Source organism: Pipra filicauda, unplaced genomic scaffold, assembly GCF_003945595.2.
Source record: "Pipra filicauda isolate LSUMZ 115617 unplaced genomic scaffold, ASM394559v2 scaffold648_size187182_pilon, whole genome shotgun sequence".
NCBI lineage: Eukaryota > Metazoa > Chordata > Aves > Passeriformes > Pipridae > Pipra > Pipra filicauda.
This window is the reverse complement of record NW_024104807.1, coordinates 95,450-120,166: the sequence shown is the minus strand read 5'-3', so window position 1 is coordinate 120,166 and position 24,717 is coordinate 95,450. Positions and strand designations below refer to the sequence as shown.

General features: G+C 53.2%; 1 protein-coding gene across 1 annotated transcript in view; it reads left to right on the top strand.

Annotated features, from left to right (window-relative positions):
- Positions 1–7,999: 7,999 nt before the first annotated feature.
- The window catches only part of LOC120324669 (zinc finger protein 501-like), a 51,800-nt gene continuing 35,082 nt past the window's right edge, over positions 8,000–24,717 (top strand). The window contains exons 1-2 of the mRNA XM_039388410.1: positions 8,000–8,167; positions 12,001–12,596. Coding sequence (XP_039244344.1) covers positions 8,000–8,167; positions 12,001–12,596 — 764 coding nt within the window. The remainder of the gene's footprint in view (positions 8,168–12,000; positions 12,597–24,717) is intronic.

The window sequence follows — 24,717 nt, the reverse complement described above, 5'->3', positions numbered from 1 at the left end:
TTGCTGCCTCTGGGTTTTTGTTTCCAACACAGGAGAAGAAGACAGTAAGAGGCCAGTTAACGTGGACTTATCTAAACAAAGTCAAAGCTGTGTTCTACAGACACTCCCCATGTCACACACAGACAGCCTTTTGATTTCCTAGGAGATCTTCCTTCAGCTCCAGTGCTGGGTCCCTACTGAACAGCATTTTCACTGTTTTAGCATCATTGTGCTTCTGTACATGGGTTTCACATAACAAGGAGATGTTTAGGGACAGGTTTCCAACCTGGAGGGAAATTCACAGCTTGGAAGGAAACCTCAGGGAGACAGTCAAGTGTCCTTATGATGGCATTTGATTTAAGCAGACTCAGCTCCTTCCCCAGCAGCACAGGCTGCACTGGTAGGGGTCATATTCCATTTGCAGGTGCAAAAATGACAGCTCAGACTAGTCCTGATGGGTCTAGCAGAGGTGATGCTGGTGCTACCCACAGGTAGAGCAGTGGCTGAAAGCACATTAGGAAGCTCAGACAGACCTACTGAGCACTCACAGTTCAGATGTCTCAGGGACTTGTCAAAATTAATACTTTCTTAATGATTTATCCCTCCCATTCCTCATGAGTAGGAAACTGGAAACATAATCTCAGGAAATTTCTTTAATCTTATAAAAATCTTTGTCTTGGAAATATTCTGAGAGGGAGCTGAAGCTCTGAGCATCTCTTCCTCCTCTACACTCCAGATACTCTCAGAGTTGCACTTGCAGAATCTGTAGTTGGTGGGCAGTGCCAGCTTTCCCAGATGCCTCCAAAAGCTGCAGTCCCATTGCCCTGCATGAACAGACTTCCTGTGCCAAGATCTGTTAAAATTGTCTCCCAGTGAGGTCTCAGCATCATTCTACATCTGACAGCCTTTAACTTCTCTCTGTCTCACTCCCCTGTCCCTGGTGCTGCAGGCAGTGCCCTCAGCCCTGCTGGGCTGTGCAGAGGAGCTGCTCACCAGCAGAGCTGTCTCTCTGCAGCACTACCCGCTTACCAGGAGCTCCCTGTGTGCCAGGAGCCTGGCTCAGCTCAGCAGCACAGCAACAGGCCTGAGGCATTTAATGACCCTCAAGGGAGTTTGATGTTGTTTACATGAGACTCAGTCCCTGAGAGTGAGTTCGAACAACTTTTCAAGAAGTCAAAGTGAGATTGAAACACTGAAGTGTCTTGTAGTGCTAATGAGTCTCACTGAGGGACACAACTGAGACCGTGTCCCCAGGTTCCAGTTAGAGCAGAAAACTGCAGACAGTGATGACAAGGATGGACAAGCAAGGGAAAGGTGGCTCTGATGCTGAATAAACCTTGACTTGTTTCCTTAATCCAACAGACCAAGCCCTGACCCCCAGCCCCTGGGAAGGCAGATCCTGTCCCTGCCTCATTCCTCAGGGCTCTTCCTGGGGCACTGGCATGTGGGATGTGCAATGCCAAGGGCAGGCCCATGGGGTGGCACCTGCCAGGCTGCTGAGCAGGGACAAGGAGGCCATGAGGCCCCAGGGCTGCAAGGGCCACTCCCCTCCTCCTGGCATCAGGGGCACAGAGAGCAGCCCTGGCCAAAGGCCTGCAGAAGGTGGCTGTGTCAGGGCCTTTCAGCTTCTCCCCCTCCCTGTCTCCTCTCCAGCCCAGGCTGTCCTACGGTGTCCATGCCCTGCCCCTTTCCCTGCAGGCTGTCGTCATCCCCCCGGCTGCCCCACCTGGCTGGCACCTTCCTGCACTGACATCTCTGTGTCCTCCCTGGCTCTTCCTGCACACACAAAGCCTTGGGCTCATCCAGACTCCTTCTTTGTGACATATTGCACCACAACACTGACCTTGGAGGGAAATTTCTGACTTCTTGTCCCCAGTCTAGGCCACCCCAGCTGCCCTTGGTGGCACTAGTTCTTTCTTAGGCTGTTTTCTGATAGGAAGAAAAGCTCCACCAGCTCTGACACCCCCCTTCCAGACCTCTCAGGCTACTCCTCTACTGTCCTCAATCTTCACACCACTGACCCCTGAGTCCTCAGCCTCTATATACGGGTCATGTGCTTGAGGCCCCAAAGTCCTTCCTGGGAGATCTCTGGGACCTCTCCAAGGTTTTGGAAGATGACAATAGAGTGCTCTTATCCCAGGAAACACAGAGGGACACTTTTTTCCAAGGGTTGTCTTGGCAGAATGAGGCACAATCTCTTTAAATTTTCTGGCACAAGGGAGCTCTGAGCTCTGGGTGTGGAGGGAGGTCCAAGTGCCAACCACTGGAGTGGGAGCTACAAATCATCAGGGCTTGTGTTCTTTGGAGGGCCAGACACTGGTGAGAGTGGGGTGTGTGTGTGCACATGGAAGGACTTGAAGGGCACAATGAACTGTCTCAAAACACTGACAAAGAAGGAAAATCCCATAGGGCACCACAACACACAAGCACTGGTGGCAAACAGGAAGGCCTTTAGTTCCAAGGCCTAAAGGGAGGTGAAGCTTTGGAAGTAGCCCCCAGGACAGAATTGCACTGTGCAGACTGTGGGAAAGAGCAGACAGCCCCAACAGGAAGCCAGGGCTGGTAAGGCAGGTCTGGGGAACCCATCCAGGCAAAGATTCCCACCTGCAGACTGGAAGCACACTGGGCAAAACTCCCATCGTGGCAAGCTGTGGGAAAGGAAGCAAGTCCTTGTCCACGTGCCAGCCCAAGCTGTGGGAACGGCATCTACCCCCCTGAATACCCGGGGCTTGGGCTGTATGAAAGTGATAGCCCAGAAGCACAACTTGGGGACCCTCCACCGAGCAGAGCAGGGTGAAGAAGGACCGGTGGGAGCCTCAGGGATCTCCATGGTGTGATACATTTACTTCATCTCTGTCTCTCTCTCATTGGCTTCCCACCACCCCTTCTTCTCTCTCTTTCCATTTCTTTCTCTCACTCTCCCTCCTATTTACTGTTAAATCAAAACTGGACTGCTGACTTTGGCACATAGTCTCCTTTGCAGCTGAATTTGGGCAGAGGTGTCTCTTAATAATGGGAACCTGACAGTATCCATGAGGTTTTACAGTGTGGGATTGGCCACTGGATTCCATGAGGTTCCACAGAGTCGCAGGGTCCATTTGGCTTCGTAAGGCTCTGCAGTGTGATAATGGACCCTTGATTCCATGGGTTTGCAAAATGTGTCAGGACTCCTTTGGTTCTAGGAGGCCCCACATGTCACAGTGGCCTCTTGGTTCCATGAGATTACACAGTGTCCCAGGAATCCTTTGGTTCCATGAGCCCTGCAGTGTCACAATGGCCCGTTGGTTCCATGAGGTTCCACATTGTCACAATGGCCCCTTGATTCCATGAGGTTCAGCAATGTCACAGGGATTCCTTTGCTTCCATGGGATCCTGCACTGTGACAATGGCCCCTTGATTCCATGAGGTTCCACAGTGCCCACACGGGCCCTTGATTTCTTTAGGTCCACAGTGTCCTGGGGTCCCTTTGTCTCCATGATGCTCTGCAGTGTCACAGTGGCCCCTTGATTCCATGAGGTTCTGAAAAGTCCCAGGCTTCCTTTGGTTCCATGAGGCCCTGCAGTGTCACAGTGGCTTTTGAGTCCCTGAGGTTCCTCAGTGTCACGATGGCCCCTTGATTCTATGAGGTCCCAAAATGTCTCAGGGCTCCCTTGGTTCCATGAGGCCCTTCATGGCACAATGAACCCTTGGTTCCATGAGTTTCCACAGGGTCCCAGGATTCCTTTGATTCCATGAGGCCTTGCAGTGTCACAATGGTCTCTTAATTCCATGAGTTTTCACATTGTCACAATGCTCCCTTGATTCCATGAGATTCCACAGTGTCCCAGGGTTCCTTTGGCTCCAGAAGGCCCTACAGTGTCACAATGGCCCCTTTACTCCAGGAGGTTCCACAGTGTCCTTGCTGGAACACACAGGGCTGTAATGTTGTCACCCCTGCAGAGCTGCCTCCAGCTCTGGGCTCCAGCACATCAGGGACATGGACCTGTTGGAGCGAGTGCAGAGGGGAGCACAAAAGGGATCAGAGGGATGGAGCAGCTCTGCTGTGAGGAAAGGCTGAGAGAATTGGGATTGTTGAGGCTGGAGAAAAGAAGGCTTTGGGGTGACCTAATTGTGGCCTTACAGTGCCTGAAGGGAGCCAACAAGAAAGATGGAGAGAGACTATTTACAAGGGTCTGGAGTGACAGGAGAAGGGGCAGTGGCTTCACACTGAGAAAGGGAAGGGTTAGATGGGATATTAGGAAGAATTTCTGGACTGTGATGGTAGTGAGATCCTGGCACAGGTTGCTCAGAGAAGTTCTGGCTGCCCCATCCCTGGAAGTGTTCACGGCCAGGTTGGATGGGGCTCTGAGCTCTGAGTCTAGTGGAAGGTGTCCCTGCCCATGGCAGGGGGTTGGACTGAGATGCTCTTTAAGGTCCCTTCCAACCCAAACCATTCCATGATTCTGTGACTGGTGGGGGATGTGGTGGTCGGAGCCGACGGGCACAGAGACCCCAAAATGATGGAGTTTTCCATTCTGGGTGGAGGAAGGAGGGGGCAGCAGAACTGACACCCTGGACTGCTGGTGGTCAGACTTTGTGCTGTTTGGGAGACTGGGTGTGAGTGTGGATGTGCTGGAGGGCAGGAAGGCTCTGCAGAGGGATCTGGACAGGCTGGATCAAGAAGGCCAAGTGTCAGGGCCTGCCCTTGGCTCCCAACAACCCCCTGGAACGCTCCAGGCTGGGGGCAGAGGGGCTGGAGAGCTGCTCAGCAGGAAGGGACTTGGGGGTGCTGCTTGACAGGGGCTGGATATGAGGCAGAGTGTGCCCAGGGGGGCAAGAAGGCCAAGGGCATGGTGGCCTTTGTGGAGAAGAGTGTGGCCAGCAGGAGCAGAGAACTGATTGCCCCTCTGTGCTGGGCACTGGGGAGGCCCCACCTGGAGTGCTGTGTCCAGTTCTGGCCCCTCAGTGCCAAAAGGCCCTTGAGGGGCTGGAGCGTGTCCAGAGAAGGGAACGGAGCTGGGGAAGGCTCTGGAAAACATGTCTGCTGAGGGACAGCTGAGGGAACTGGGCTTGTTGAGTGTGGAGAAGGGGAGGCTCAGGGGGGACCTCATTGCTCTCTGCAATGACCTGAAAGGAGGTTTTAGTGGGTGTGGGAGTCGGTCTCTTCTTTAAAGCCTTTAGTGACAGGAAGAGAGGAAACGGCCTTAAATTGCGTTGGGCAAGTTTCCTATTAGATATTCCAAAACCCTTTTTCCACTGAGAGAGTGCTCAGGCATTGGAACAAGTAGCCCAGGGAGGTGGTGCAGTCTCTGGAAGCATTCAGGTGGCATCTGGATGTAGAGCTTTGGGATGGGGTTTAGGGGTGATTCTGGTGGTGCTGGGTTGACAGTTGGACTAGAAGATCTGGAAGGTCTCTTCCAACCTTGATATTCTGTGATTCTCTGACCTGTCATCCCTGTCTGCAGGTTTGTGCTCTAACAAGACCCTGGAGATGTTTTCTCTGTTGGGTCCACAGAGATTGTGTTGTGTGAGCTTTTTTCCTCCACGATCAAAACAAGGAGTAATTAATGCTAAATCTCACTGGTAGGCACTTGGTGCACCCCTGGATATCCTGCTAATGAGGTAAAAAACTAACCCTTCTAAAGTTCCAGATTTTCCTCACCTGTTTGGACACAGTTGGACAAACTGGACCAAGTTATTACTTGAAAGCCACCTGCTGGATTTAGCATTAATTACTCCTTGTTTTGATCTGAGGGAAAAAGGCTCACACAACACAATCTCTGAATGCTCCTTTGAACTTACCCACAGTGTGTTCACAAAGACACAGAGCAAGGCTTTTAGCTTTTGCTGCTCCCCTCAGTTCCAGCAGACAAAGAAATGTCTCTGTGAAATAACAGCAATTCCCTTACCATATTACTGAACTACATTCAGTTTATCTGGTCTCAAACAAATACTCCCTATTTTCTCCTTGTTTTATTTTCAAGGGCATTGAACTGCATCACTGTCCCAGACAGCCAAGGACAAGGTGACTGAGGGAATTCAGTTGCTCTCTTTAATTAAATACAGGATTATTTCCCTTTCCTTTGGTGAAGCTAATAATGTGACTGGTGGAATGTCAGTAACAATTAAATCATAAACTCGTGCAGCACCAAAGGGAAAACTTACTTTAGTTATGGAGTATTGTCAGCAGAAATCTTGAAAATCTTATGCATATTTAGACTGATAAAATACCACATGTACTTCCTGGGATACTGCAAGCTTTCTACAATCCTTGTGGCATGTCTTTACAGAGCAAGAGTGAACATTTTGAGATGATACATTAATAAATGAGTTGCAGTTCTATTGTTTCTTTAATGTTAACCACCACATCCTAAACTCAGGAACACGTTCAAGGTCAGTCCTATTTTAGACCTTTTCAGCAGTTGTGATATTGTGATAATCACACTTAAAATATTCCTCTAGAAAGAGTAAATTAGCCCTTTTCACTAGAAGGATTTTTATGATCAAAAACAAATCTGAAAGGGAACCAATTCATATTTCTTTGTTTGTTGGTTGGTTGTTTTTTTTTTTTTTTCAGCAATGCAATAAATTGCTGTCCCTAACTGGGATGGCTTTTCTACCCAAGAATTAAAAAGAAAACCCCAAAGTTCTGCACTTGATTCTGCACTTATATTACCTTTTGGGTTTGGGGGTTTTTTTGGAGGCCTCACCTATGTAAAAATACCTTCCTTAAAATGCATTTATGCTCTCTTTAAGAACCAAACCATTCCAGCTGACATACCCTTCTATCACCAATACTGCAGGGAAATGTAATATCCCACTAAAGCAGAAGGGAAAGAAGACAACTGAGCATCAGCAGCTCTTCCTAAGCAAGATCAGGGGTTTAGCTCCATCTAACTGAGGGATGAGATGTGTCCCTCAAAATGGGTCTCTTCCCACTCCCCCACCAGCCCTTCTACCCGACTGCAAGCTCAAAGTTCTAAAAAGAGAAGAGGAAGTTGGAGCGTCAATATTTGCCCAGTGCAAACCCCAATAATCTTTGCTGGGAGCTGACAGGAATTGCTGTTCCACTGCCCTGGGATATCCTGGCTTGAGGCGAGAGCGCAGCCCCGCCCAGAGCCCCCAACCCCTCTGAGAGCTTTTGTAGCGTCTGTTTGTCCATGTCCCTGTGGCAGAGGCTCCCCGACATCTGCCCTGGAGCTGGTCCAGCTGCTGGACCAAACAAGGCATTGTCCAGCCTGCCTTCCCCCAGCCCCGACCGCCCCAGCCCATCTTCCATCGCTCTGCTTCCTTTTCCTGCCCCTGCTCCCCCTCCGCTCCCTTCCCTCTGCCATTTTTATTAGGAATGTTCTTGCTGTTCTCTCTGCCCGAGCATGAGCTGATCCCCAGGGGAGCCTGTGGAATGTAACCCCTCAAGCACTAAATTCCTTCCCCTGTGCCAAAGACACAGGTTTGTTGTTGCTGCCCCTCCCGCCGAGCACCAGCTCCATCTCCTGCTCCTGCCCAGGGGCTTTGCAGAAATCCAGGGCTGGGTGTGGATTGAAGGCTGTGGCAAGGGACAGGATAAAGTGGCTTCACTTCCACCCTTGGTGTCTCAGTGTTTGTGATCTTGGGAATCCTCACAAACCTGGAACAATGGCAGATTATCTGTTGTTGTAAGCTATGTACCTAGAGATTGTTTTGATATGTGTTTAAATCTTCCTTGAAAGTACAACCGATTGAAAGTACAGCTGATAGAAAATAATGTATAAAAAACAAGGGAAAAAGGAAAAAAAGAAAAAGAAAAATAAAAACAAAGAAAAGGAAGAAAAAAAAGAAAAAGGAGAAAAAAAGAGAAAACACGAAAGAAAAAACAGGAAAAAAATTGAAAAAAAAGAACAAAGAAAAAAAGAAGAACGAGAAAGAAAAAAAAGAGAAAAAGGAATGAAGAAAGAAAAAAGAAAGAAAAGAATGAAATAAAAAAGAGAAAATGAAAGAAGACAGAAAAACTAAACCCCAACAAGTCCGATCCTCCCCCGCCGCAGGGAATACAACTCCCACAATGCACCGCGCAGGTGGGGGCGTGGCGAAGGGCGGGCAGGGGCCGTGGCCGCGCGCTGATTGGCTGCGGGGCGGGTCTGTAAAGGCGGAGGGCGCGCGGAGCGAGCGCCATTTTGGCCTCGTGGTCGGGAGTGAGCAGGACTCGCCTGCGGCCGCTGCGCTTCGCTGGGTGAGTTGGCGGGGGGGCGGCGAGAGCGGGGTCTGGGGATCCCCTCGGGGGCTGCGGGGAGCGCGGGTGTGGGTGGAAAGGCTGGAGGGCTCGGGAGGGTTTAGCCGAGGGGTTCGGGGGTTCCCGGGGACGTTTTGGGGGGTCCCTGAAAGGACTCAGGGGGGAGGTTGAAGGTCCCTGAAGAGTTTTGGGGGGCTCTGATGCGGGTTTTGTTTTCTGAGAAGATTTGGGGTGTCCCAGGTGGGCTTTGGGGGTCTCTGGGGAGGTTTGGGGTTCCTGGGAGGCTTTGCGGGGACCTTCAAGGCAGTTTTGGGGTCTCCAGGGGGTTTAAGGTGTCCCAGATGGTTTGGAGGGCCTGTGGGGGGGATTGGGGGTCCCTGAATGGGATTGGAGAGTCTCAGGTGGGTTTTGTGGGTCACTGAGAGGGTTTAGGGGGTGCTGGGGAGGGATGAAGGGCCCTTGAGGAGGTTTCGATGGGTCGAGGGGGGGTTTCAGGGGTTTTGAGGGGATTTTAGGGGGTCCCCTAAAGCCCAGCAATGGGGTTCAAGGGGTCCCCCAGCCCCCAGGGGAGGGGGCCTAGGGATGCCCTCTAAAATCCAGGGGGGGAGATGTACCACATCTGGGTAAGGGGATCCCAGTGCCCCCAGTATATCCCAGTGACCTCCCAGTTCCCCTCAGTATGGCCCAGTAACCCCCTCAGTGACCAGCCAGTGTGTCCCAGTGACCTCCCACTGCCCCCCAGTATGGCCCAGTGATCCTGCACTGAGCACCCAATAACCCCCAGTATGGCCCAGTAACCTGCCAGTATCCCCCCCGTTGTCCGGGTATCCCCCAGTAACTCCCCAGTTCAATGCCAGTGCCCCCCAGTGTGCCCTAGTTCCCCCCCAGGCCCTCCCAGTGCCCTCCCAGTGTCCCTCAGTAACCCCCCAGTCCTCCCAATGCTCTCTGGTTCCCCGCAGTCTGTCCCAGTATCCCCCAGTAATTATCCAGTGCCCCACAAAGCCCCCCAACTGTCCCCAGATGCCCTTGGCCTTTCTATGGGAGGGGGAGCATTTTTGGGGTCAGAGGATCCAGAGAAGAGCAGCGAGGCTGGGGAAGGGAGTGGAGCACAAGTGGTGTGAGGAGAGGCTGAGGGAGCTGGGGGTGTTGAGGCTGGAGAAGAGGAGGCTCAGGGGAGACCTCCTGACTGTCTGCAAGTCCCTGCCAGGAGGTTGGAGCCAGGTGGGGGTGGGGCTGTTCTGGCAGGAAGCAGCAGTAGGACAAGAGGGTTGGGTCTTGAGCTGTGCCAGGGGAGGTTTAGGTTGGATATTAGGAAGCAATTCTTTCCCAAGAGAGTAATCAGGCCTTGGAATGGGCTGGGCAGAGAGGGGGTGGAGTCAGTGTCCCTGGAGGTGTTGAAGGTGAGAATGGATGTGGCCTCAGTGCCATGGTCTGGGAAGCACGGCGGGGTTGGATCAAGGGTTGGACTTGAGGACCTCGGAGGTCTTTTCCAACATGGCTGATTCTGTGATTCTGTGATTGCCATTCCTGTGGCAGCACATGCTTGAGGCTCTATCCCCAGGGTGATCGAGATGTCTGTCCATATCTATCTCCAAGGTTAGTCTGTAAATGTGTGGTGTTAGAAAAGCAGGCTGAGTTCTGGGCTGGTTGTAGAAGGAGAAGGAAGCCCAGAGGCCAGTGCAAGCAGGCAGCCCTGAGCTTGCACCTGATGTCCCCTCCCTGCAGGTTCCTGTCCTTGAGCCCAGGCCCTGAGGTGAGGCTGAGAAGTGGCGCGGAGGTGAGCCCAGAGCTGTCCCTGAGGTGAGGCTGAGAATAAGTGCAAGGCAGAGGTGCTGCTGAGGAAGGAGAGCCCCGTGGTGGGGGAAGGCAAAGCTGTCAGTGCCCATCCCCGAGCAGGTGCTGTGTCCATCCCCTGTGTGCCAGGTGAGCTGGGGCTTTGCTGCAGAGCTGCGGGCGCTGATTTGAGCGTCTCCAAGTGCTGAGATGGTGGGCACCCAGGAACACAAACTGTGCCTGGCCACGGAGCCTGCAAGGAGGAGCAGAGACAGCCCTGGCAGTGTGGGGGGCCAGGTTGTCCCTGTGCCTTCCCCTGCAGGCCCTGTCTGTCCCTGCTGGGCCCCTGTCCATCCCCATCAGGTCCCTGCCCGTCCCCCCGGGCTGAGCTCCCCCCAGGAAGTGCCGTGGAGCTGAAGCTGCTGCCATCCCCCCCTGCAGCCGCTGCCCCAGCCAAGGGAGCAGCAAAGGCAGGGCCAGGAGCAGAGGCAGCAGCAGGGGAGCCCTGGGGGGCCGGGAAGGTCTTGTGTGGGTCAGGAAAGAGGCGCTGGGCACGAGGCCGGGGCTGTGCTGAGCAGGCCCAGCCCTCACATCCCCCCAGCCAACGCCGGCTGCCCGGGGGGCTTGGGAGGGACCCCCAGCCTGTGTGCCCCACACTGAGCTGGCAGAGAGAGAACCAAGGGACAGGGCCACGGGCAGGGCCACGGCTGAGTGTGGGTGGGCAGGAGGTGTTTTTTGGGGGTGCCGGGCTGGGTTGGCGGCAGATCCCCGGCGGTGGGCGGGGGGATGCGGGTCCCCCCCACAGTGGGGGTTGGTGTTGCTGGGTCAGGCCCCGCCGGCTCCATTGTCAGCCCGGTCCTGATGGGGGGGACACAGCGGGTTTGGGGCTTCTCCAGGAGTACCGGGGGTGGGTGTGGATCCCGGGAGCTGCCGAGTGTGGAGGGCGGAGCGGGGCGATGCCAGAACTGGGGGACCCCCGGCAGCCTGGAGGGGGGAGCACGGAGAGGGAGGAGCCCCGGGACCCTTGGGAACCTGAAACAGGGTGCGTGGAGAAGGGGAAACCTGGACAGTGGGGACTCCTGGGATCCCCGGGAAAACAAAGTGGAGAACCTGGAGAAGGGGAATATCTGGGAATGCAGCACCCCGAAGCTGAGAGTCAGAGGAGAAGGGACCCTTGGACCCCGAACACTCCCAGCATCCCTAAGTGGGACCCCCAACATCCAAGACAGGGGAGACCCTCCGAACCGCAGAGGGGAGAGACCAGAGATGGGGAACTTCTGGGAGAGATTTTTTAAGCTGAATCTTCATATTTTGCAGTATTTTTCAGTTGAATCTCATATTTGTGCAGTTTGGGAGGACGGGGATCTTCTTGCTATTTCTGAGTGTTTTTTTACCTGAATCTCAGTGGTTTGGGTTTTTCTGGGCTGAATCTTGGTGTTTTGGAGGTTTTTATGATGCCCGGTGAGTTCTAGAGATGGACTTGGGCAGGAGGAACCCCCAAGCCAACGTGCTCAGCCCTTGTTTTCCCCCCATCAGGATTTGTCCTTCCCAAAGCTTGGTCGGATGGAGGAGGAGGCTGCGAGGAAGAGGAAGATGCCTTGGTCCCCCCAGGCAGGGGAGGAGGAAGTCAGTGTCCCTTTGGGCGGGTGTTGTGCTGGCTCTGTCAGCCGAGCATGGCCCCGGCTGCAGGACAACCCCGCTGGCGCCGCCGTCCTGCCGGGGCCGGAGTTGGGGGGATGTCCTTGGCCTTCCCTGTGGGCCGGAGGCAAATCCCCTGCCTGTCCTTCTTGCTTCCTGCCCCAGGCCCCGAGGTGAGGACGGAGAGCCCGGAGGACAAATCCCCCCGTGAGACCCTGGTGGGAGAGGCCGTTTTGAAGGGCTCCCCGGCGCAGGAAGGCAGCGGGGAGGAAAAGGGCCGGAGATCCCCCCGCAGGAGGGGCTCCAAAGCCATCCCAGGGTGCTCTGAGGAGGAAAGAGCCAGCCTGTGCCGGGAAGGCGGCTGGAGCTTGAGGGGGAGCTCTGAGCTGGTGGTCCCTGATCAGCCTCCCAGCAGGGAGAAGCCCTTCAGGTGCTTGGAATGTGGGAAGAGCTTCAGCCGGAGCTCCCACCTGATCCGACACCAGCGCATCCACACTGGGGAACGTCCCTACACGTGCGGAGAATGTGGGAAGAGCTTCAACCGGAGTTCCAACCTGATCCGACACCAGCACATCCACACTGGAGAACGTCCCTACATGTGTAATGTTTGTGGGAAGAGCTTCACTGAAAGCTCCAGCTTAATGCGTCACCAGCGCATCCACACTGGGGAACGGCCCTACCCATGTCAGGAGTGTGGGAAGAGCTTTAGGGACAGCTCCGACCTGATCCGACACCAGCACATCCACACTGGGGAACGTCCATACACGTGTGGGGAATGTTGGAAGAGCTTCAACGACAGCTCCAGCCTCCTTGCCCACTGTCGCATCCACACCGGGGAACGGCCCTACAAGTGCTCGGAATGTGGGAAGAGGTTTCACACCAGCTCACATCTCCTCCTGCACCAGCGGACGCACACGGATGAGAGGCCCTTCCGCTGCACCGACTGCGGGAAGGGCTTCAAGTACAACTCCACCCTCGTCAGGCACCGGCGCATCCACTCCGGGGAGAGGCTCTACAAGTGTGGGGAGTGTGGGAAGAGCTTTACCCAGAGCTCTGCCTTGACCTCACACCAACGGACCCACCAGTAAGGGAAGCCCTACCAGTGGCCCGACTGCGGGAAGAGCTTCGGCCGCTGCTTCCACCCCGAATGAAGCCCCTGATGGTGAGGCAACCCCTGGAGTCCAGTGACTGTCAGTCCATCCCTTTCCACCACAAAGGGCCAGTGCCCTTTTACAGGGGCAGCTTCTTCCAACAGAACCCTTCTTGGAGGGTGTGTGGAGATTCCTGCCTTGGCTGGGGACCCCCCCAAGGTCACTGCTGGAGGTTGAGAGCAGAGATCTCCCCACGAGTGTTGGTCTGGGGGAGTTCCATCCATCTCTAATTAAGAATTATTACTTTTGTGCCAGCTTTAGTAGAATTGCTTCAACAATTGCTTTAGTGTAGAGCACTGTCCTGTCTATTCCTGTACTCCTGGTAGTTTTAGTGTTTGTATTGTGCAGTAAATAATTCTGATGAAGATCTTTTGTCTGATCATTTGTAACTCTAAATAAATTCATTTGCATCAATAGATCTGATTTGCCATCATTAAAATCTGGGGGACAAAAGTGGTTCAGTCACACCTCTGTAATTCTTCTAAATTGAAAGTGTTGGCATAATCCAAGGCTGAGATTGGATCCAGCAACTCCCAGCATCCCACAGAAAGTTGGGAGCTCAGGGGGGCCACCCCTTTTTACCAACCTGCCTGTGCCCAAAGACCCCCATGGGACCATCAGACCTGCCAGACCACCAACCATTTTTCACCCTTCTTCTTGTTCCTCCCACTTTTCCATGGTTCCTCAATCCCCAGCCTGCCCAGGATCACTTTTTGGGTCCCAACCTCTAACTCTTTCCCTCATCTCCCCCCCCTTCCACATCATCCCCCCCATCCCTAGCAACCTCATGCTCAATTTGAGGGTCCCACCCTGCCCTTTCCCCACTCTTCTGACCTCTCACCCCCTATTTCCCATCATCCCCCAAACCTCAGTGCCCTGCCCTGCTCCACTTTTGGGGGGTCCCACTTCCCTCCCACTCAGTTTGGGTTCCCACCACCCATTTTTTCCCCTCTGACCCCCCTTTTGCCACCGACCACCCCCTTCCCAACCCTCGCTCACCCGAGAGCTCCTCGCCCGCAGCCGGGGGGGCTCCCAGCACCACCAGTGCCCAGAGAAGTCCCCCCAGAAAAGGGGTTGGGTGGGGTCCTTGGTGGGCTTTGACTGTGTTTGGGGGTCCTTGGGGAGCTCTGGGGAAGCTTTTGGGGGGTCCCAGCACCTCTTGGGGTGAACTGGTTGCTTTATTGAGGGGCAGGTGCCCTCCCAAAGCCCCCGCAGAGTGGGGTGACATGGGGGGAACACAGGGGGGTCCGCATTTCTGATCCATCCCATGGCCGGTTCTGCCCCCCCCAAACTCAGCTCCAACCCTTGGGATTCCCCCAAGCCCCTTCCCCACTGCCCCCCAATAACCAGGACTGGGGAGAACTGGGAAGCTTTACTGGGATCACTGGGAGCAGCCGGGTGGTGTCAGAATAAAAGCAGGTGAGGGGGGGACACACGACCCTCCCAAAATCCTCACAGGGATGGGGGAGGTCCAGGCTGGGCCTGAGGCCCCGGGGAGGGCCTTTGTTTCCATCAGGCCCTGCCACGTCCCAGACTCCCTTTGGTTCCATGAGGTGCTGCAGGGTCACAATGTCCCCTTGATTCCATGAGGTCCCTCCATGTCCCAGGGTTCCTTTGGTTCCATGGGGTTCCAGAGTGCCAAAACTCCCTGGTTCTTATCCTTCCAACATTTGGGGGCCCATTCTATCCCTGCCTGGGATGGAGCCCCATTGTGTTTCTGCAGGAATGGATCCATGGCCATCCTGCCACTGCCCCAATTTAATGCTGCAGAAACGTCACTGCAGGCCCGACCCTGGATGCAGGAACAGTCTGGGAACTCCAGGCCTGCTCCCATTCAGCAGAGCCAGTCGGGGTCCCAAAGAGCACAAGTGATTGACTGCAACCCCTGCAGTTCTCTGGCATTGCTGGGGACAAAGGCAGGAACTGCCAGGAGCTCTGCAGAGCCCTGACAGTGCCACTGCAATCCCAAGCTGCATTGCCCGGGGCAACCCTCAGCACAGCCAAGGCCACAACCCTTCCTGAAAGGTGTCTCTTCTGGGCAGGGCCAGGGGGACAAACCCCTCCATCTGTCCCTGCACATGTTGGGTCCAATTCTCAGCCCCCACTTAGGGACAAAGTCAGGGTACATTGGGTGTTTAGCTTTGCATTGGCTTCACTCTTTTGTGCTTCCAACACACACACACCCACCCCACTCTGGGCAGAGTCTGGCCCCCCAGAGAACACAAGACCTGACTCTTTGTGGCTCCTGCTGCAGTGGCTGGAACTTGGACCACAACCTGTGCCAGGAGCAGAGAGGTCCCTCCCCACAGAAACTTCTTGGCAATGGAGTTATTAAGAAAACGGGACAGGCTGTGGGGATCAGTGTCAGGGCATGGCCTGGGAAGTGTCTTGAGCATCCTCCTGTTTACCATGACCAGATTTTTCATCCCTTTTCTCTCTGTTTTCTCACACTCGTTCCTTCACAAACCACTGTGATCCCACCATTTCCCTCCCTTTGGCTCTTCCCTAGAGATCTCAGCACAAGTCTTGCCCAGTCCCCAAATGTGCTTTCTTGGTGCCCATCATAAGACTCACACCCCAAACAGAATCCCCCATCTTCAACTGGCAAGGTCATCCTGGGAGGCTCTGCCATTGACCCATTTGGTGAAACTCTCACACAGAGATGTTGGAACTTTATTTGAATTGATTTTTTACCTTTTGGGTTTACAGTGGCTTCTCCAAAAACATGGTAATTCATGTCCTAGCAACAGAAATTCTTTGGAGAAGGAGTTTGGGACTCAAAGAATCAAGAATGGTTTGGCTTGGAAGGGACATAAAAGCTCAGGTGGTCCAAGTCCCTGGACATGGAGAGTGACATCTTCACTAATTGAGGCTGCTCAAAGATCCTGACCTTGGACAAATCCAGGGATGGGACATCCTCTTCTGTTGCAGTTCTTGCCAGCCCCATTGGTAAGTATTTCTTTATTTTATCCAATAGAAACCTCCCCTATTTCATTTCAAAGCCATTGCCCTGTGTTCTACCACTGCAGGCCTTGGTAAAACGTATCTCTGTGACTACCTTAGACTATGTTTTCATCTGCAGACACCTTGGAGAGTGCTCAGAGATGTCCCAGAAGGGGTTTGGAGGTCTCAAACATATAACTACTCTACGGGGCAAAGGAGTGGTGGGTTCAGTGGTGTGCAGGCAGAGGACAGCAGAGAAGAACCCTGGGAGTGCTTGAAGAGTCACTTCAGAGAGGGTGGATGCTTTTGTCGTAGCAGAAAAGAGCACTGGAAAGAAAGAATTAATGGCAAGTGCAGCCTGGGAGGTCCAGGCTGGAAACAAGGAGAAAGAAATTTCACTCAAAGGGCAGTGCTGTGGTGTAACACATCACCCAGAAGGAGTCTGGATGAGCCCAAGGCTTTGTGTGTGCAGGAAGAGCCAGGGAGGACGCAGAGATGTCAGTGCAGGAAGGTGCCAGCCAGGTGGGGCAGCCGGGGGGATGACGACAGCCTGCAGGGAAAGGGGCAGGGCATGGACACCGTAGGACAGCCTGGGCTGGAGAGGAGACAGGGAGGGGGAGAAGCTGAAAGGCCCTGACACAGCCACCTTCTGCAGGCCTTTGGCCATGGCTGCTGTCTGTGCCCCTGATGCCAGGAGGAGGGGAGTGGCCCTTGCAGCCCTGGGGCCTCATGGCCTCCTTGTCCCTGCTCAGCAGCCTGGCAGGTGCCACCCCATGGTCCTGCCCTTGGCATTGCACATCCCACATCCCAGTGCCCCAGGAAGAGCCCTGAGGAATGAGGCAGGGACAGGATCTGCCTTCCCAGGGGCTGGGGGTCAGGGCTTGGCCTGTTAGATTAAGGAAACAAGTCAAGGTTTGTTCAGCATTAGAACCACCTTTCCCTTGCTTGTCCATCCTTGTCATCACTGTCTGCAGTTTTCTGCTCTAACTGGAACCTGGGGACACGTTCTCAGTTGTGTTCCTTAGTGAGACTCATTTGCACTACAAGAAACTTCAGTGTTTCAATCTCACTTTGACTTCCTGAAAAGTTGTTTGAACTTCCTCTCAGGGACTGAGTCTCATGTAAACAACCTCAACCCCCCCTGAGGGTCACTAAATGCCTGGGGCTGTTGCTGTGCTACTGAGCTGGGCCGGGCTCCTGGCACACAGGGAGCTCCTGGCAAGCAAGAAGAGCTTCAAAGAGACAGCTCTGCTGGTGAGCAGCTCCTCTGCACAGCCCAGCAGGGCTGAGGGCACTGCCTGCAGCACCAGGGACAGGGGAGGGAGACAGAGAGAAATTAAAGGCTGTCAGATGTAGAATGATGCTGAGACCTCACTGGGCGAGAATTTTAACAGATCTTGGCACAGGAAGTCTGGTCATGGAGAGCAATGGGACTGCAGCTTTTGGAGGCATCTGGGAAAGCTGGCACTGCTCACCAACTACAGATTCTGTAAGTGCAACTCTGAGACTATCTGTAGTGTAGAGGAGGAGGACATGCTCAGAACTTCAGCTCCCTCTCAGAATATTTCCAAGACAAAGATTTTTATAAGGTTAAAGAAATTTCCTGAGATTGTGTTTCCAGTTTCCTACTCTTGAGGAATGAGAGGAATAAATCATTAAGAAAGTATTAATTTTGACAAGTCCCTGAGACATCTGAACTGTGAGTGCTCAGTAGGTTTATCTGAGCTTCCTAATGTGCTTTCAACCACTGCTCTGCCTGTGGGCAGCAACAGCATCACCTCTACTAGACCCATCAGGACTAGTCTGAGATGTCCTTTTTGCACCTGCAAATGGAATATGACCCCTACCAGTGCAGCCTGTGGTGCTGGGGAAGGAGCTGAGTCTGCTTAAATCAAATGCCATCATAAGGACACTTGGCTGTCTCCCTGAGGTTTCCTTCCAAGCTGTGAATTTCCCTCAGGTTGGAAACCTGTCCCTAAACATCTCCTTGTTATGTGAAACCCCAATATAGAAGCACAATGATGCTAAAACAGTGAAAATGCTGTTCAGGAGGGACCCAGCACGGGAGCTGAAGGAAGATCTCCTAGGAAATCAAAAGGCTGTCTGTGTGTGACATGGGGAGTGTCTGTAGAATACAGCTTTGACTTTGTTTAGATAAGTCCACACTAACTGACCTCTTATTGTCTTCTTCTCCTGTGTTGGAAACAAACACCCAGAGGCAGCAAATGTCCAACAGCAGCTCCATGCCCCAGTTCCTCCTCCTGGCATTCGCAGACAGGCGGGAGCTGCAGCTCCTGCACTTCTGGCTCTTCCTGTCCATCTCCCTGGCTGCCCTCCTGGCCAACGGCCTCATCCTCAGCGCCGTAGCCTGGGACCACCACCTGCACACCCCCATGGGCTTCTTCCTGCTCAACCTCTCCCTCACAGACCTGGGATCCATCTGCACCACTGTCCCCAAAGCCATGCGCAATTCCCTCTGGGGCACCACAACCATCACCTACACAGGATGTGCTGCACAGCTCTTTTTCTTTCTGTTCTTCATCACAGCAGAGTATTTCCTCCTCACCACCATGTGCTACGACCGCTACGTTGCCATCTGCAAACCCCTGCACTACGGGACCCTCCTGGGCAGCAGAGCTTGTGCCCACATGGCAGCAGCTGCCTGGGCCGCTGGGTTTCTCTATTCTCTGCTGCACACAGCCAACATATTTTCCCTGCCCCTGTGCCAGGGCAATGCCCTGGGCCAGTTCTTCTGTGAAATCCCACACATCCTCAAGCTCTCCTGCTCACACTCAGGTTACCGCAGGGAAATTGGACTTATGTTTTTTACTCTCTCTTTAGGACTTGGCTGTTTCGTTTTCATTGTTTTCTCCTATGTGCAGATCTTCAGGGCTGTGCTGAGGATCCCCTCTCAGCAGGGACGGCACAGAGCCTTTTCCACCTGCCTCCCTCACCTGGCCGTGGTCTCTCTCTTTGTCAGCACTGCCACGTTTGCCCACTTGAAGCCCCCCTCCATCTCCTCCCCATCCCTGGATCTGGTGGTTTCAGTTCTGTACTCGGTGGTGCCTCCAGCACTGAACCCCCTCATCTACAGCCTCAGGAACCAGGAGCTCAAGGATGCCATAAAGAAAATGATGACTGGATGTTTTTTTAAGAAGCAATAAACTGTCTCTTTTCTTCTGCAGAACACTCATTGTGTAACACATTTTGGGCCCAGCCTGCCTTCTAAAGCTTTTCTTAGTGTTTGGGTTGGGGGGCTTCCCTGTCTTTTCCCTCTATTCATGTCATTAACACTGAAATTTTATTCTTCATCCTACCTCTTTTTTTTCACCCACAAAATGTACTAATCAGGAATCATGCTTTGTGTGCATTTAAACAAATTAAAAGCTTGTGCAGCAAGGTATTTGTCAAACATTCTCCCTGTGTTAGTTTGTACATGAGGAATCACAATCTCTGAGTGTAAGAAAGGACATAAATTCTTTTTCCCTGATCCTTCCTCCAAGACCTCCCCTGAAGTTGGATGGCATTTCCATGTTTGCAGATGTGGAGGGGAAAAGAGTCCCAGCACTGCCAGGGAGCACCAGCACTGGGTCTGTTCAGAGCTGCTCTCTTTGCACTCCCACCCTCTCCTTTCCTGTCCGTGCCCAAGGCCTGAGTGCTCTGGCAGCTCAGTCACTGTCCTGCTGTGGGTCAGGCCTGTGAGCACAGGCAGGGACAGGCCCTGGGCACTGCTGGGACAGGGCTGGGCTCCACAACAGCAGTTCCAGCAGCAAAGGGGTTCCCCTCCAGGCACTTCCTGAAGGCTGAGGTCTTTTCCCAACACTGGTATCGAGAAGAAGTCCAAGGAACAGACTCTCCAAAGTCTTGTTGCTTTGCTTGTTTCTCCATGGAGACAGTGCAGTGAGGTCAGGGACCCACTGGGACTGCAGGGACTGAGGGCTGGGTCAGATGTTGTGTGTTGGTGGCCAATGGCCAATGTAGGTGACAAATGATCTCCAAGTCACCTGCCTGGGGCTCTGCAGCTTGTGAGGGCTCTGATGGCAGGTGAGGACTTGTCTGTAGGAACTCAGGAAGTGCAGGAGAGCACAGGATCTGCAGGGACAGCCCGTCCCATCCAGTCAGCAGGGAATGGAGCCCTGGAGCAGAATCCTGCCCAGGGTGGAGTCTCCCAGAGATCAAGTACTAAATCTGCCTGTGAATTGGCAAACAGAGCTCTGCAAACCCAGGAGACACAGCAGGTACAGAGAAAACTCTTGCAAGTGACTTGTGTTCCCCTCAGTGAACTTCCACAGGTGGATCAAGAGCAGCCCCCAAAGCCATGTCCCAGCTCTGGAACAAGGCAGGGCCCCTCTGAGCCCCCCCCATGGCCACACAGGAGCATCTGTGGGAGGTGGTCAGTGGCAGGGAGCACCATCAGCTGGCTCTGCCTCCCAGCTTGAGCAGCACAGCCCAAGGCTCTGAGATGTCTCAGGGTTCCTTTGGTTCCTGGAGGCCCTGCAGTGTCACAGTGGCCCCTTGAGTCCATGAGGTTCCTCAGGGTCAGAATGGCCCCTTGGCTCCATGATGGTCCAAAATGTCTCAGGGTTCCTTTTCTTCCATGAGGCCCCACATGTCAAAATGGCCCCTTGGTTCCACCACATTTCAGTGTCCCTGTGTTGCTTTGTTTCCACGGGGCCCTGCAGTGGCACAATGGATGTTTTTAACCATGAGCTTCCAAAATGTCTCAGGGTTCCTTTGGTTGCATGAGGCCCCATATGTCCCTTGGTTCCATGAGATTCCACAGTTTCCCTCTGTTCTTTTGGATCCATAAGGCCCTGTAGTGTTACAACTGCCCCTTGATTCCATGAAGTCCCACAGTGTCCCTGGATTCCTTTTGTTCCATGAGGTTCCCCAGTGTCACAATGGCCTCTTGATTCCATGAAATTCCACTGTGACCCAGGGTTTCTTTGTTTCCAAGAGGCCCTGCAGTGCCACAATGGCCTCCTGATTCCATGGGTTTCTGCACTGTCACAATGGCCCCTTTATTTCAGGAGGTTGCCCACTGTCCCTGGGTTCCTTTGGCTCCATGGGGCCCTGGAGCATCCCAGTGGCCTCTTGATTCCAAGGGTTTTCCCAGTGTCACAATGGCCCCATAATTCCATGAGTTTCTGCAGTTTGACAGTGGTTCCTTGATTCCATGAGGTTGCACTGTGTTATCACAAAGCTGAGCCCATCCTGATGAATGTTCTGAGGAGGTTGGGAGGAAGTGGGACAAAAGGGAAGGAAAACTGGGGAAGGAAAGAGGGGTTTGACCAACAGAGAGGAAGGATTTTGATGAGGTAAAACCAGGTTCAGGTAATGCTGAGGGTGCTAAAACACTGACTGTGCAAACATTCCTGATAGACCTTTATGCACTTTGTAACCTCAAGCCCCAACAATCCCCAAAAGTGCTGCCCCTCCCATGGAAAGGAATCCACTGCTCTAATTCCAAACCAGAAAAAGCCCAAACCCAGAACTCCAGACTCTTATTTGTCCTCCAATGCCCACCCCATTCCCAAACCTGTATTACCAGTATGAAAAGCCAAGTTTTAATCCTGATCCAGCCTAAAAAGCTCTTCCCCTAATCATGAACCAGACACTGCCAGCAGAACCACAAACCTCCCAAAGTTCTGCCTAATCCCCACCCTGAGCTCTGAACCCCAAGCCCTGACCATTCAGCACCCCCACAGCCCTTGGGAGCAGGGCAAGGACCTGGAGGGCCCAGAGCAGGCCCAGGGGGTTGGCAGAGGAATGGGAGGTGACCTGGATCTGCTCAGCTCTGCAGTGACCCCCAGGAGAAGGGCCTGGGCTCTGGCAGGGATGTCCTGTGGCACAGGGGCTCAGGATCCAAGTTCAGAAGGCCAAGTGCACATGGCAACAGCCAGAGCTGGTGCAGAGCCATCAGGGAGGGTCTGGAAATGCTGCTGGGAGGGGGTGGGAAAGCAGGAGGGGTGTGTGCAGCCTGCAAGGCCAGAGCAGCAGCAGGGCCAGGGCAGGACAGCCTGCAGGAGAGATGGCCAAGGGCTCTGGCAGGGCTGCAAGGCCCAAAGGCACCCAGGCCTTTGTCCCCTTGCCTCTGGCAGCTGCCTCTGCCACTCAGGCCACCACAAGCCACTTTCCTGGCAGGTTCTGCCCTTGGGTTCTGCCTCGCCCCTCCCTCAGCAGCCTGGCAGGGGTTGCCCAGTTTTGGGCCTTTGTTGTTCCTCCCCCTCCCATCCCAGTGCCCCCCAAACAGCCCTGAGCCAGCCGGGAGGGACAGGATCTGCTGGGCCAGGGCCTGGGGCTCAGCCCTTGGCCTTTGTGCTCCACAAAACCAAGGCAGGCTTTGCTCAGCATTGCAGGGGCCTGCCCAGAGCCTTTGTCTGCCTGCACTCCTGGCCTCCAAGGAGCTGCTCCAAGGAGTCCCTGGGGAGGCTTTGGCAGTGCCTGCCCTCAGTGGGGCCCAGCAATGCTTCAAGGCACTTGGACTTTGGCTTCTGACTTCTTCAGCAGCTGCTTCAATCTTCTCTCAGTACCTCAGGATCATGGGCTGGGCTGCAAACACACCGTGGGGCTCATTAAAATGCAGAAATCCCTCAGGATCTCTTTGTCTTCCTTTAATTGTCTTCAAGGCAATTTCAAAACAAGTCTTCCAAGTTTGTACTTTTTTTTTTAATTGAAAGATGGACATTTTTTAGTTTAGAGAAGAGGTGATAGAGGTGTTTTCCAAGTGATCTTGATGCTGAGTGTCTCCTCAGGAGATCCACACTGACCCTGGATGATCAACCTTGCTCCTCACCCCCCAACCTCACCAGTTCTGACATGGCCCATCTTGGACTGACAGCTGATGCAACTCCAAACACACTGTGGGACCCATTAAAACACTGAAAACAAATTATTTTCTTTCTTTAATTGTCTTCAAGTCTTCAAGACTTCTACAGCTAATTGGAGTTGTTTTGTAGTTTAGCTAAGGAGGAAGATTTTAAAGTCATGAAAAATATATATATTTTTATGAAAGGGAATGATTTACACAGAGCCTTGGGTTGCAAGAAGGTCAGGGTGCAAAAGAGTTTAATAGCACTTAATCATTGACCAATTGAGCAGTTTTCAAGTGATTCATTAGCATTTGCTACAATTTTAACAGTGACTGAATTATAGATTCACAACAACAGCCTTCACACCACAGTCAATTCACACCCACACCCAGGCAGAGATGTGTGGACACATCAATAGCTGGGTGCAGAATGGTCTCTCTCCCAAATTCTCCTTGTTGTCAGGGAAACACTCCCAAAAATCCCTTTGTTTCCCAACAGACAAGGATCCCAGCTGGAGGAGTGTTTGTTGAGGGGCATCAGAATTGTCTTGGGCACCAGCGAGGGTCTTTGAAGTGTCACAAACTGGAGGGTTCCCGAGCTGGGAGAGGCTGCCAGAGGTGTCCCACTGAGAGGGAGGTGCTGGGGAGCTGCCAGGGCCTCCCTCAGCCCCGCTGGGTGTGGGCTCCCAAGGTGACTGGCTTTAGTTATCTGCTGAATTTCCATCCTGGTGTCAGGAATGACTGGAGTTTCCAAACTATTTGGGAATTGCATCCAGACTCTTCCATTTGGGCTGCGATACAGGCAGGGAATTTTCCAAGATTTTCAGGGGATGACTCATTATCCTGTGTTTCCCACCTATTCCACTCTGGGTTGTTCCCACCTGTATCATCCAGGAGCACCTGGTCCAGTCCAGGGACACTTCACCACACCCCTGGTCCAGTCCAGGGGCTCTTCATTGCTCAACTGGTTTGGTCAAGGCTTGTCAGGAGCTCCTGAGATCATCAACCAGTCCTGAGGAGAATGGGGGGAGGATGCACCACCACAGAGGCTTCTAAGAAAGATGTGGAAAAACATTTTGTAGGGCCTAGATATGGTGTGATAGGACAAATGATTTTAAACTGAAAAATGGCAGGTTTGAAGTAGATATAACCAAGAAGTTTTTACAGTGAGGGTGGTGAAACACTGGCACAGATGCCAAGAGAGGTGATGCCTCATCCCTGGAAACATTCAAGGGCAGCTTGGATGGGGCTCTGAGCAATGTGATCTAGTTGTGGATGTTTCTGCTTATTGCAGAGGGTTGGACTTGATGAATGTCAAAGATCCCTTCCTACCAAAACTCTTCCATCATTCTACTGGTGCCAAGGCTGACACAGGTTTCAGACCCAGCTGAGCATCCCCTTTGATGTCCCATCTGGCAGCTCTGCTTAAAAGCTGCTGCAAAGAACCTCCAGACCTAAAGGAGCTTTTGTGCTGGGCTCAGCTGTGGCTTTTGGCTGCCAGATGCCCATCAAGGCTCTCTCTCACTCCTTCTCCTTCTCCACTCCCCTTGGTGCCTGCAGGGTTGTTTCTCCCCCGTTTCTCCTACTCCTCTCTGGGTTACAGCACCCTGGATTTTATTCTTTCTCCAAAGGGTTATCACAGAGGTGCCTCTGGAATTGCTTTTTGGCTCAGCTTTGGGCACTGGCTGGTCCATTTTGGAGCCACCTGAAACTGGCTCTCTCTGACACAGAGTCAACTCTTGATCTCCTCTTCCCTAAGGGAAACCTGCAGCCCCCTTACTGCTACCAAACCTGATCCACAGGGTCATTCAAGTGCCCAGGAATACAGGAGGTCTTTGATCTCATTATTCCTCAGGCTGGTCAAACAAGACTTTGTCTTCTTCCTGTCCCTGACTGCAGGTTCTTTGTGTCAGAGCAGAGCTGTGTTGGACCTCAGCCGTGCTTTGCTCCAGAGCCTGCTGGGGTGGGGGCAGATGGCGATGGAACAGTTGGGTTGGGCTGGATGACCCTTGTGGGTCCCTTCCACCTCAGCATATTCTGTCATTCTGTGTTTGCTTGGGTTTGGTTTGGTTGTGTTTGGTCTTTTTCCCTCCTTTTGATTTTCCTTTCCTCTGACCCATGAGTTTTTTCTTCATTGTCTTGGGCCTTGCTGGGCACTTGATGGCAAGACAAGTTTCTCCAACTCAGTCATCTTGACCACATTGTTTGTACAAGTCACCATTGACTGGACCAGG